Source organism: Melospiza georgiana, chromosome Z (assembly GCF_028018845.1).
Source record: "Melospiza georgiana isolate bMelGeo1 chromosome Z, bMelGeo1.pri, whole genome shotgun sequence".
Classification (NCBI taxonomy): domain Eukaryota; kingdom Metazoa; phylum Chordata; class Aves; order Passeriformes; family Passerellidae; genus Melospiza; species Melospiza georgiana.
Genome location: NC_080465.1, coordinates 40,106,368 through 40,120,950, shown reverse-complemented (window position 1 = coordinate 40,120,950; position 14,583 = coordinate 40,106,368). Strand labels below are relative to the sequence as shown.

At 37.5% G+C, this 14,583-nt stretch overlaps 1 protein-coding gene across 1 annotated transcript in view; it reads left to right on the top strand.

The window, feature by feature from the left end:
- Window positions 1-8,169: 8,169 nt before the first annotated feature.
- Window positions 8,170-14,583, top strand: part of DOCK8 (dedicator of cytokinesis 8) — a 64,143-nt gene continuing 57,729 nt past the window's right edge. Inside the window, exons 1-2 of the mRNA XM_058043631.1 lie at window positions 8,170-8,312; window positions 11,308-11,379. Coding sequence (XP_057899614.1) covers window positions 8,185-8,312; window positions 11,308-11,379 — 200 coding nt within the window. The 5' untranslated portion in view covers window positions 8,170-8,184. The remainder of the gene's footprint in view (window positions 8,313-11,307; window positions 11,380-14,583) is intronic.

The following is a 14,583-nucleotide window of genomic DNA, read 5'->3' as shown; positions in this document are numbered from 1 at the left end:
CTTCTTCCCTCTAGGGACATGAACTGTTCACCATTTTCTTTACTTACTGCTATCTTCTATGTAGTCAAGGACAACTGCTGTCTCCTGTCAATCTCCCTTTTTGTGACACAACCAGTTTTTTCAGTCTTTTCTCCTGGGTCATCCTTGCAATATTTTTAGCCATCTGATGGCTCTCTTTTGAAGCCTATTAAAATTGATTGCATCTTACTCTGTGTTGTTATAAGTGTGTACATCAGCCCAAATATGTCTCATTGACTTCTATTAACAGAAATAGGATCTGTTTCTCCTCACGGTGGTAGTTTTATTGGTAAGTGTCCCAGTATACTATGTATACTATCTCAGTGTCTCTTCTGTGATATGGCTATTTTTTTTTTGACTGTTAATTTCATTTTTTGTATTTCTGCAGTTGGTTTATTTTTTGCTAAGTTTAGAGGTTTGCATTCATTTTCGTGACTCTAGCTCTGTGTGTGCTGATTTCAGACTGTATCTAAAATACGTATATTCCTCCTGGGTTGATGCAATCCCCAGATTTTAGTCCTATGTTACCCTATATCCATGTTGTAAAATAAAGTATCGACTGGAATTAGATTGAGGAAAAATTAAATTGCTTCTCATAGTAAAATTTCCTTGCAATTGTCTTTTGAACCAATGATGACTATGCCTTGAATATGCTGTATTAACCAGCTGTGAGCTCTTTTGGAAACAGCTGTGATGATTCCATCCAGCTGCTCTCTCTGCTTATGGGAATATCATGAGGGACAGTATCAAGAGCCTCACTGAGCCAGTTAAACCATCACAGAAGAGCATAAGATTGGTTTTATGTGACTGCCCTTAGATAAATCCATATTGTCTGTTCATCATCTCCTAATAATCGCCAATAACATACCAATAATTGTGAAACTTTTTGGACCAGAATTTACTGCAGTCCATATTTTCTAGTTGCCCTCCATACACTTCATCATCAGACTGTTAATAAACAGGCATGTCTAAGGTGATGCACATTTTAAAGTTAAGTCCAATTTCATGGTTCCCTTGCTTCAACTGAATGGAAACCACAGAACTTTTTCTCAGATTTGTCAGTGACTGCTTTGCATTTATCCTTAACCACTTGCCTTCTTTCCTTCTTTTTAACACATAGATAGACCATTGTTGCTGTCAAGTATGACTGTAAAGCTCTCCTCAGAATCACACAGGCCTGCTATACAGACAAGGATGGTAAAAGTAAGCCAGGCATAGATCGACTGCAGCCTCTATGAAAGCTAAGACATGACATGTACTAAATGACTGTTAATAGCATTTTCCTGAGGGTTCACCAGTAGTGCCCAAGGCAGCTCTTTGATCAGGAAACAGGCATGTCTCAGACAACAGCCATTCTGGCATTATCAAAGAGCCGTCTAGTAGTACCTCTGTTTCCACCTTAGTTCTCAAGTTTTCAAAAGTCTCTGTGCAGATCCCTGACTGTTACACCCACCTTTCCTCCACACTGGCCTGATTAACTTGTGCTTTTGGTTCTTTTAGCAATTGGGACTCTCCTTAATCTAATCCTAGCAATTCTAGGCAATAATTTCTGAGTTGGTTCAAACAAATTTTGCTGTCTTCTGTTCTTCTTAGTGTACTTTCTCCTTTTAGTCACTGCAAAACTGTGAAGTCAGTCAAATGAACTATTCTTACCTGATAGTTGCCATTACAGATTACAAGGTTTGTCATCCATTGGACTGATTTAGTTTGCAAGTTCTTTTTATTGGTGAGACACTGGAACTAATTGATGACAATGATCTTGAGAACTATATTTGCTCTCAATGAGCTACATTTGCCCAGGCTTTTATAAGACAGCAAATTTGGCCCCTCATACATATGTGTGCTTCCTCTTGTACTGAAAATTCATATAATTTCCTCTTTGAAGCATATGATAACCCTATATGGGATGTAATTTTAATGATAACCCTATATGGGATGTCTTATATCATTTTTTACTGCAGCAACTTCTGCTATAGACTGTAACAGTCTGCCTCTGCTGCTACCTCTACTATTTCCATCAGTAACAGATACTTTGGCATAGGGTAGAAACTGACTTAGTCTGCAGTAAAATGATAATTTTGGATAATTTAAGTTTTGTACATGCATTCATTATCAGAGATTATTTGTAGTGGGAAATTGAGTAACAATAACCCTGATATACAAGAAGCTTTTGTGGTAATCACATATCCTCTGAGCAGAGAGAGACACAGCTGTCCCAGGATTTTCCTGGGAAACTGTGAAGAGCTGTGAGAAAGCTCAGAGAAAGGATTAAAACAATTATTATCTCTCTGTAACTGCTGTTTATAGATATGGTTCTTTGGAGTGTGCTATTCATAGTTCACCAATAGTGTGAGAGAAGATTCCTAAAGGCCAATCAGGTCTTAGGTCCACCATTGTTTCTATAAGAACTGTAGATTTCTAATAAATAAGTGCCTTTTCATGCCTTCTGATGATGGTGTATCTGTATCATCTTTGTGTGTCCCTAATACACCGTCGTTGATATCTTTTCTTTCTAAAATAGATCAAAGATAATCTACAAAGTGCACAGACTGTCACTTTCCCTACATGGCTTCTTGCTTATGTAATCATTAAAATAACCTTTAAAAGGTCTTGGTTTTCAGTTTTGGAGTACCACTGATGAGTAGGAAACCCTCTTCCAAATGGATCTCTTCACTTTCTCTATAATGATGGCTTTGTTCTGTCTGTGATTGCTGCTGACCTAAGATTGGAGCAGCATTACACTCATACTGTCAAGGCCTTTTGACCTAAAAACAACTACACTCATGCATGCAACTTTTATTTTCTAAATCTAATCCAATACGTCGAATACCTTCTGTCAGGTGCCTGTTGCTTTACATGAACAGAAACCTATTAAGTGAAATTCAGGGTTTCATCATGCTCAAAAAAGCTGTAGTAATTGCCACAGAATAGGTACAGTAGTCATAGGCATAAGAGGCCACAGAGGAGGAAAAGTGCAGGCAAAACTGTCCTGTGGAATTTGTTAATTCTAAGATGCCTATTAATGCTTACTTAAGTTAAAAGAGTCTCATGTGGAAGGGAGTGTCTTCTTGCCTCTGTGTTTTCTTTGTTCCCATTTGACTGCCCTGGTGGGCTGCAAGCTATTATTTTTACTTGGAATCTGCTCTACTGCCTCTTGTTTTAAAAATATTGTCCTGAACCCTTATGGTGAAATATAGTGTAGGTGTTTTGTTACCATTTCATGGCTGATTATTCTTAAACTGATTCTGATTATTCTAAGTCATATTATTCTAAGCTGATTATTCTAAGTCATATTAACTACTAATTGATTATTTTCCATGAAAAATCACCAAGCTACTCTACCATATTTTCAGACTGTGTGCATTATCACCCTGAGATTTCTGAAGAATTCAGTTCTGAGGTCTCTCTACTTCCATAGCAATCAGTTACTTAGCACTTACTAAGTTTTTTCCTTAAATGTCTAGCTGATACAGTAAGCAGATTTTTTAATTCCCTCTTTGGTTTGCCTTGGACTTTTTACAACAAATTGCATTAGTAGTGTAAGTATCCCTTGATCAATAAAGTATTTGCTTATGTAATGTTCATTTTTCTTTCTCTACTTTATTAATGTATTTTTGCTTTGCAGATGTGAATCTGCAAGTAATGCTATGAAGGCTGCAGTCACACTTTACTTCAGGCCAAGGTTATTCTTTCTTGCACAGCATTTCCTAGTGGTGAGGGTTGCAAAATAATGATAAAAATCTGTTGGAAGAGTGACAGAATCTTAGTTATATAGGACTGCAAATGTTTTATGAGATTTGCATCAACTGCAAACCAAGAGGAACCTAGATCATTATAAATATATATTTCTAAACACCAAGACTGGAGACCAAATCGACTAAATGCTGGCATTTGGAATTTTGTAAAGGGATAATTGTAATTATAAGGATTTTTCTCTGCTTAATTAAAGGCACTCGTCTGCAGAAATAAGAAAGCAATTTACTGTTCAACCAGGATTTGCACAGTCCTGTCAACGAAGCTTAAGTACCCCTGGCTTTTCTACATTTAATCTGGTAAGTTCTGCGTTTATTCTCTTTACACAGGTTTGGTATGTACATTGCTTAATTGTTTTAGGGTAAATTAAATGATCTTTTAAGTTGTCTTGCATTTCACTGGCTTCTACCTGAAACTGTTAAAAATACTCTCTGGTGAGCTGAGGAAATTATGCCTTTGAGAAACATGAGAATGTTCCTTGGAGCCTGAAATAGACAATCCTTCTACATATTAATATGAATCAAATTAGTGTTGGAGTATATTACATTCTTTCCCTGATGGAAACATTCAACAATTTCTTCAAGTAAATGCTTTGAGTGGTAGTCCTTCTTCCCCCAGTTTTATATACCGAACATGATGATTTTGTGTGCCTGATATATCCTGTGGTCAGATGTGGTCACCTGTTCTGGCTGTGTCCTCTCCCAGCCTCTTGTGCACCCCGTCTCTTTGCTGGTGGGGTGGTATGAGGAGCAGAAAAGGCCTTGGATTCTTGTAAGCATTGCTCACCAATAATGAAAACAAACTTCATTATCAACACTGTTTCCAGCACAAATCCAAAACATAGCCCCATAATATTTACTATGAAGAAAAATCAACTGTATTCATGCCAAAACCACCACAGATCAATGAATAAAGACAAAAAATACCCAGAAAAGTACAGGCTCAAAAAGCTCAACTTAACGCAGTTTCCAGAGCCAGCAGCAGGGGCAACATGCCGACTGTTTTTCAGTGATGTAGAATGTGCGTGTTAAGTGAGAAATGCTGAAGCATGTCCCAATTGACACAGACATAATTGAGTCAACTGTTATGTGTCTCCAAATCATCTTCAGCCTTCCATATGTAATCACCCTCTAAAGAAGTCAGATCATATGACAGTGCCCTTATGACACAGGGAAAAAATGCCAGATCTTTTTATTGCCTTTTAGGAAGACAAGTATTCTGCAAACATACTATACCATAAAAGAAACTGATTATGATTTTGGCCCCTCTCCTTTTAATTTCTGATTATTTTTGTGACATCTGATAAGTAGAAGCAGGAAGAGTCTTTGTGCACCAGTGATTGTGAAAATCTAGATGCAAGCGGTTGCTTCCTGTGTCAGGGCCTCCTGCCACTACTCACTTCCTCAATTTGAGGCACTGTGATCTTTAACTTGTTCCTTGTGGTTACTCAGCCTGACGAGGCCAGGTCCTTTCTTCTGCACGCAGACAGCCGCTTCTGGTACCAAAAACCTTGGTAGCATTTCAGTTACCAAGTGTTACGCCGTAGCTGCCATTTTGTGTGTGCTGTCGCAATCTACATGCCTCTAATTCATCATCCTTAAAAAAGGTATGTTTGCAGTAATGGTTTCTGGCATTTTCTGTCGAAAATCGTTTTGCACGTTTTTATGATATGCAAAAAGGAGTGCTGGCTTCTTATTTAAGCCATTTTCTGTGTTTCCTTTGAAAAGCTGCACCAGTTGTTAAGGAGATCATTTCCCTCCACCTGCATTTACTTTTTACACTACCTTTTTTTACATTTGTGTTGTCTAATTTACAATAGTCAAAAGCGCATATTTCTAATAATTAAAGGTTATTGTTACTTCTGAAAGGAAGTATAATGGTTAACTAAAAATTAGATTGAATTAGGCAAAACTATTTTGCATGCAAAGCATTGTATCTTCAGCAACTGAAAAGATGTAGTGCACCTTTATATACTTTAAACTGTGTTTTACTTTAATCTTCTGTGAATTACTTTTTCTATAAGATCGAAATATATGTTATATATATTTATATTTATTACATATTATTTCTTTATTTAGATGTAAAAATTGCTATACAGACCTATTTATATATCTATATATTAACATGCTATGATTTACCCACTGACAGTACAGTAAATGACCTTCAACCATATTATGCCAGTAATTAATTAAAAAAAAAAAAAGCAAATAAGGTTTACTGTTTACCCATCACTTTTGATCTGGCATTTTCAGCACTACACTGGGTGCAAACCAGAGATAGTGCTTTAATGAAAAGCCAGCAGAGTATTTTTTTTCCACTGACTGCCTTATAATTTGATGGACTTGCTGGTAATGTTAAGTTTTCCTTTTGGCTAAAAAGAGCAAAGACAGGGAAAGACTTTTCCCAGAGAAATTTTTGGTAATTTAGTCGATGCCTTAAATGTACAGGCAGAGGAGTGTTTATGCATAAACCAATATAGTTTCCCTTTAAAAGAGGAACCTGAGGTAGAGGGTGGTACTTGGTTAGGTTCAAAGGTCTCTACTAAAATATTTGCAGGAGTATTTAGCACATATGTGATTTTTTTCAGAAGTTTAAACTGGTTAGCAGCTCCTAGATGTTTCCAGCACATTTCTTCCAAATATGCTTAACTTTCTGCAAGACATTTCTCGATTTTTTTAATCTAAAAAACTTCCTCAAGTATATGTCCAGAACTAAAATGGTTCCAAAGCTTGCATTTACTAATTATTGTTTTTACTACATCTTCTTTTCTACTGGGGCTGATGCAGCATATTAAGTTCAGAGCCATTTTAGTTCAAAGTTACTGGAGCTTTGCCATTTTTGAGTCTCAATGTGTGTTTCATAAATTGAGAAATTTCTCATTGTCCCATTGAGCTAAAATCCCTGATGTTGTAGAGACAATGATGGTGTCACTGGAGTCGCTTCATGCTCTGGTGAAATTCCAGTTGACTTCCATGAAAGCCTTGCATGAGCAGGCCTCAGCATTAAAGAGGGAAGACTTGCTTATTTTGACACACAGGTTTTTACACTGGAGTATAAGGAGGATAGCTTAAGAACACATTGGATGAGACAATAGGCAGAATAGCATGGAATATAAAGGCGTGTTGATACCAGGGATATTGGAAGCCTTCTTTTCCCCACAATGCATCAGCAGCACCATAGATGTATTTTTTGCTGGCAGCTTCAGAAGACAGCCTTGTGAAACATATCTGGGCTAATCAGTGCAATGCAATCCTTGGCCTTTACAGAAAGGAGGATTTATTAGCTGGTTTTTCTAGAATTCTTCCTCACAGTAAATAAGTTATTCCAGTGCTATTATTCTAATGCTGCAACTAATTTTCTTCACTTTTACAGTGATGAGGTGTCACTAGCCTTTCTGGAACACACAGAAAATAAACTATAGATTTTTCTAAAGCTGTAGTTTTTAGATCTACTTTTTACTTCTCAAGAAAATCAATGATAAAAGATTCTAGTCTCTGTACTTAACTGGACAAATATTGCATTTCCCAAAGACATACAGGGTATTTTTATTTGTTACATGACAAGTAAAATAATTTTCAGTTTTAATACATGAAGTTACATTTATTTGTACGTAGAACATCTCTAGGTGCCAAATCAAACTAGTTTCTGCCTCTGTTTCTGACACTAAACAGATAAAAAGCATGCATAAGTCATACAGCTTGTAGTTGTTTAACTTTTTTCTGAGTGGACCTTCTGTTTAGGAATGGCTAATTAAATATAATGAGATACAACTGCTGTCTATCAAGGTGCAATGCAGTGCACTGTAGAAATGGGAAATATCTATGGTTTGCAGTAATAACTTTAGTAGTTCCATGTAATCATTTGCAAAAGCACTGTACAAACCCTTGAAAAATACAATAAATTAAGAACTCCAAGAATACAGAATCCAGTAATATTCAGAGATGAAAAATAGTAATTTTTTATGATTTTGAGTATATATTGTCCTCAATTTTGTTTGCAGTTGAAAGCACAGAGCATTTCTATTAGTGTTTTTCAGGCACAGTGCCTCAAATGAGTGCATCTTCATGATGGCAGCAACTACAGCACTAACTGCAGTCCTTAGCTCTGTAACTTGGAGTAACTTCCAAGACTTGGTCTTGTTATTCCTAGTGTGTTTTGTCTGCTGTCTCCTGCCCATTGGCATTGCCTGTCACTGCTGTTTTGTTCATCTCCCTTATATCCTTGTTTCTAGATTAGAAGTTTAGATGTTTGTTTCTGATGTGTAATAAAGAATGGGAATTACAATAGGCAAATAAATAAGCCTAAATTACACTATCAAGAAGAACCTTCTGTTGCTAAAATAAATGCTTCTTTATTTCTCATTAGCCTTCATTTTATGATGCAGTAGACCCAGTAGATTTTGAAGGCTTCCTGATGACGCAGCTGAACAACTCGGAATTAGATCTAGCACAAGAACTTGGGGATTTTCCAGAAGATGATTTGGATGTTGTCTTTACACCCAAAGAGTGCAGGACTTTGCAACCCTCTATGCCAGAAGATGGGTAAGGAAAGTTTCTCTCCCTCCAAAATGCTGCAAAAATATTAAACTTAGTTTTGAATTGTTAAAAATGGTTTTGAAGATGTTGATCCAACATCACTCTGCCACCCATCCAGCCAGTACACAGTTGAACTTCAAATGTTTGAACTTTGCCACTGGCTCTTTTAGGCTTGTCTGCACACTTAAAATTATGCAAATTTTTACACAACTTCCTTGGTAGTGGCACAAGTGAGGTAGGCATCGACAGGAAGACGAGTAAAGAAGGACAGGAGGATGGTATGAAACATAATTTTTGTAGCTGCAATGCCAGAGATAAAAGTTTATTCTGATCATGTAACAACAACAGCATTGAGTTTTTTGGGTTTTTTGCCAGCTGTGTGTTACGTGGCATTGATCAGATCACTAAGAATCTCTTTCTCAGTACCTGTCTTGCATAAATGGGAGGAAATGGTTCATACTTCACAAGGTTTGGGAAGGGCAATAAGTGTTAATTTCTAGTGTAGAAGTCACATGTGATTTTAGGCTGATATTGAAGAAATAATTACCCTGTTTTAAACAGCTTATATAGGTAGCTTGTGGTGACACTGGTGCTCAGTGGTCCTGCAAATATTTAAGCTGGTTTGAAAAACAGGCATGCTATGAACAAAAGCATTTTTCAGAATGAGAAAATTCATCGGGGAGTTCTCTGATGTGTTATTAGAAAGGCTATGCAATGTATACAAAATACACCTCAGGGACTGTTTCACTATAAATGGTACCTTTAGGTAGAACTCCAAAGACCTGTTGAGTTTTGCAAGGAATAATAGTGAGATAATATGAAGTCAGCACCATTTAGCCCCAAACTCCTACATCAGCAGAGATGGCTAAGTATATAGTGTGTTTGGCATGGGGGCTGGCTCCTTACAGCGTATCCAGGAAATGAACAGCACAGGCTATATTCAGTGCTGCGCTGAACTGCCACGCTGAGGGACAAATTGGCTTCATTTATGTTGTCTTTGCTCACAGGGTAGACCTGCATCCCTCTCTGTTCCTGCAAAAGTTGATACATGCTGCTCTAATTTTTACCAGCCAGCTGTTCAAACTAGAGCCCTATGTAACAGAAATATTTGTTCAGTGTTTTCTGCCCGACACACCAAATACAATGAGGCTAAGAGGGAAGCACAGCTTGTGCGATTTTTGCCAGCTGTAGACTAGTTGAGAATCCTCTCTCTAAGCAAGGTTTCAGTCAGCAAGATTCTTCTTGGCCCAGTGCTTTTCTCAAGAAGGAGAATAAAGACAGATGTAGAGATGAGATGCCATGCTAGGTTACCTGAGAACTCTTTGAATCACACAGCTTCTAATATTTTCACAATACGTGATTTTCAATTGAAGTTATTTATAGAAAAGTCCCAATCTTTACAAGGTATTCTTGTTTTTTCTGTGGATTTGAGAGAGAATCGATGTGGGAGACAATGAATGGGATTTTTTGCTTGAAGTAACCTTTTATTTAAACAATGGGCAAAAATATTGAAATAATTATTCAACGTTTGAAATTACATCTAAAATAAGGCCATTTCTTACCTATTTCCATGGTTACTTCCCACCATGCCTGATGTTTAAAACAGCAGTTACTTATTTGTTTTTCTAGTAGAAGACCATGCAGGCTAATGCTGTAGAATCAGTTTTAAGCCTGATTTGCACCACAAAGTTATTATGTTATATATTATGTTCTATAAGGAGTCTGTGACAAAGCTCAAATAGTCAATACCAACAAATGTGCTTTCAGCAGATTTTTTTACAGCAGCTTGCCACTTAGCCATTCACATTGATATAATTGATATTGGTGTTTTTATAGAAAATCCTGATCAAGAGTGCCAGGATGTGTTAGGGATGAGAACACAGCAGGGGCATGAACCAAGGATGGGCCTGCAGGCAGTGCAGTCTTTGATCTGTGCAGAGAGCAGGAAACAGGTACCACCGACCAAACTGGGTTAATGTGCTGCCTGCCAGCAAACACACCTCCCACCTGATGCAGAGGCAGGAGCCACCAGAGGCAGGGGCACTCGGCAGCCTGGCATCAGCCAAGGCTCTGTCCCACCGTGCACACACAAACCCAAAAAAGCTGTTAGCCAGCCTCGGTAACCAGCTGCAAATCTCTCAGGAGTTCTATGTGGAAAGTGCTAAAAATCATCATACCTTTCATTTGTTCCTGTATTGAATGTGTATCCTACCTACTCTTTTACTCACTTGGATTGGAGAATGCTACAAATTATTTTGGAACAGGTCATTAAAAATTTTAAGAATGGGCACAGGGGAATTATGCCATAGCATCATATTGTGAAGTTCATTGGACATTGGCTGATAGACCTGTAGTTCCAAATAGTATCCAGGCTATCAAGGAGCACTGACAACCCCCTTCATTAAAGGAGACTTATTTGAAAAAGAGAAAATGAAATTATAAGGTATTCTTAGAACTTAAAGTTTTATTATCCTATCTGATTAGAAGCTTTTTAAGCTTCAAGTTCTAAACTTTAAGTTCTAAAGGGGGTCCCTTTTTAAGATTTTCTTTGTTTCTGTGAGAAGAGAAAATTGCGCATACATAAAAACTCGGTATTTGCAAGAGTCCAGGAGCTGAGGCCTCTAAAAAAATATTTCTATATCTTGAGACTTGTTATCAAGTTTTGAAAATCACTAGGTTGGTTATGTTGTGTAATTTATTTAATTTTACTGTATTTTATAGCAATGTCACTCATATTTATAAATAGATAGTGTAGGAAGTGGTTACCTCTTCTCTGTTAAATGTATGCTTGTATGTTTATCAGCGCAGTACCAAAAACCTGCATAAGGGAATTCATGCAGTACAGAGGATTTTTTTTTAAACCTCAAACAATAGTTTAGCAGTAAAATAAATACACAGGAGAGGACTAACAGAGAGGCCTTTATCTGACTAGCATGTTTAGATAAATTTGTTTGTCCTGAAAGTATGACTTAGGAGCTGAAATATGTTGCTTTTTCCACAGGGTTGAACTGGACTCACACGTCAAAGACTGTGTTCAGACTTACATCCGTGAGTGGCTGATTGTGAATCGAAAGTAAGCAAGATAAAACTAAATAAAATAAAAAGTACATTTCATCTTACTTATCAGAGAGGAGATACTTGCTCTTACAAGTAATCCTAAATTATTATGATTTTAGTCAGTGATTGAAGATAAGAACTGACTTTTCAGTAGTATAAATAACCATATTGTTTTGTTTGAGATGGTGTGCATTGCCAAATACTGCAGCATCTGCTTCTTAATTCAGGCTGTAAATGGCTGAGAAATTGATGGGAAGAAATTCACATCAACCCTCTGTAGTGATGATTTCTCTTAGTCAGGAAAACTAATACTGTTTGATCCCACTAAAAGGAAAGATAACAGTGATAAAAATTATATTTGCATGCTTTTAACCTATTCATGCCCTGAAAATTCAATATGATTTGATTTCCAAACGTGTCTGAAAACTCAAGGATTATGGCCTTTCCCAGCAGTGACTGAGTGTCTTCATAGGATTATCCGTGTTATACCCAAATTTACTATTTTATATCAGTAAATGATTTCTGCACTTGAGCTCAATGTAATTCAACACAGAGAGCTGGGCCTGTAGTCATTATAAGTGCTTCATTTCCTTTAGTCTAGTTCATTATATTTTAGTTTTATTTTATTTTATTCTGTCCTATACTGTTTCATATGTAAAATGGGAAGGGGACTCTCAGTCAGTGCTCTCTGTTGCAGGATGTCTGCTCCCAGACTCTTAGGGGAGTCTGTGGGATGTCTTGCCTCCTTCCCCATCACCTCATGCTGTTCTTCAGAAAGAGGTTTTTGGAGCCCTGTTTTGTCCATAGCACTTCCTCTTCATCCACTCCTGCACTCATGTCCAGCTCTTGAAAATCAGAAAGAGCAGCAGGTGGTGGAGTGCTGACACATTTGCTGCAATTTTGTTGTGCCTCTTCACTCACCCTTGTTACTCTCTGTTTTTCTGATTTACATCAACAGCCAGTGCCTTATGGGTTTACAGTGGTGATTGCAGAGGAATTTGCACTGTTTAACTGTGCAGCTTGTGCTCCTCAGTGGTGCTGGGGCTTATTAAGAGACTTCCTCCAGGGGTGCTGATGAAACTGATTGAATTCTCAGAACTGCTCTGCAGTGAGTCACTAAAAGTAGGCTAGTGGGTTTTGTTGGCTCTCCTCCCTCACCACTCAGAGCAGAGGCACTAGCTCTTTCACACAGCTCTGTTCTGTATGCTGTAAAGAGCCAGTGTGCAACTTTGTTTGAGCACAGGAGAAGGGAGTAAGCAGTAAAGTAGGTGAAGTGAAAAATAGAACATGGCTATTTTTGCATTTCTGTGTGCTGGTAGAAGTGTGAATGGAGCCATAGAAACATACATATGTGGAAAGTTTTGCTGAGTGTTTTACTGTTTCATTGATTCGGGTGAGGTAAATTTGCATTCAAAATCTTTATTGAGCAGTTGACTCTGTGGTAAACATGATGGTGGACTCTGCCAGAGAGCTGAGCTTTGGTAGCTTTGGCTAACAATGCAAGCAAATTATTAAAAATTGCAAAGAACAAACCACTACCAAATATGCTACAGTGTCTCATAATCCAGTAATAGATTGATATTGGGAATCTCATGTTATGCTTGGACAGGTTTTTTTTCTTTTAAAAAAAGTGTGAGCAGAAGAAAAGGTTTCAAGAGAAAAATGAGAAAAAAGTAATTGTTTCCATTGTTTTGAGGAAGGCTGGAAAAACTGTAGCTGCCTACTTGAGAGATGTTATAGAAGAGGTTGCTAAATACATTGTCTGGTGAGCTATGGGTGAGACAAGTGTGTGACTTTGATCCATTCATGAATGCGAAGGTTCAGAACAGGAGATTGAGGAGTCTGCAGTGGGTGGCATGAGCAGAGGTTATTCTCAGGCCCCAGGGTAGAGAGGTATGTGGCAGAAAAGCTGAGCACAGCTGGAGTCCATGTGGCCTTGCAGGAGGCTGAATGGGTAGCTTGTTCCTGTGCCTATTTCTCCTTTCAGTTGTCCTTTGGGTTTTTTCCTCATCTCATTTTCTTAATTCAGTGTGTGCCCATTAAATTGACATGTGTATTAAAACCATGGTTTGCCACTTGGTGAGCTTTAATTGCTAAAATGTTTTTCAAAATAAATAAGTGGTATAAATAAATATTCCGGGAGTAGTTATGGGGAAAGGCATCTTTAGGGTAGTTTTCACACCACAGGGAAAATGTGAACTCAGGTACATAAATTTCCTCCATTAATCATTTGTTTGCCACCAGAGGCAGTTAAAAAAAATCTATACAACAAGATTCTTACACGTCTTAAAGTCATGCAGAATTTCTGCCTTCCATTCTGGATAATTACAGTGGTTCCAAAACAAGGTCACATCCAAGGAGAGCTGGGATTGTCTTTTTATGACCAGTTTTCATTGCAGTGAACTGGCAAACGATAAAAATGCAAACAATTAAAATTAAAACACATCAGAGCATATAATTCAGTTACTCCCAAAATGTAATAAAAAGGTGTCTCCCTGATCAATAATTGCTTATTGTGTCTTCTTTATGAAAGTATTCAGATGCTCAGTCATTTCTTTGGAAGTATCACAGAAAGGAAAATGAATGAAGCAGAATGTTGTAAATAAGGAGATTGATTACATAAAAGACCATCACAGGATTTAGCAAATTGCATACTAAAGTGAAAGAAACAGAGCTCTGGATGCATCTAACACCTTTTTTTGAGGATACCTGCTGGTTTTTTTTCAAGCTGCCTCAAAAAAAAGTAACTTGAAATTTGAGAAGAATTTTTCAAAGCTGCCAACCTGAAGGGTTACATTGGCGCACAGAAATAGCCCTCTTCAAAACCAGGCGTTTTTCTACAAGTTGTAGATTGTTGCATGGAAATAGCTTGGGATACTAGTTAGGTCCAGGATAAGAGCAGCAAAAGATTTGATGTATATAATTGAAGAGGCCAGCCAAGAGATAAGTGATCCTGATCCGTGTTCTTAAGGTCACTGAAATAATCACCATGTCTGATGAGGAGATCAGACCAGATTTTGTACCTAGGTCAGGTTTTCCTGCTGTCTCAGACCTATACTCTGTAGAAAAATTATCTGAATTATCTTTTTTTCCTTTTAAACTGTTCTTAATATACATTATAGAGTCACAATGGTGCATAAAAACATGTTAAAGTTGTGAAAGTTGTCAGGTTTTACATAAAAGCTGTGCTACACTGCTTTTTGCAGAACAATCTTTTCAG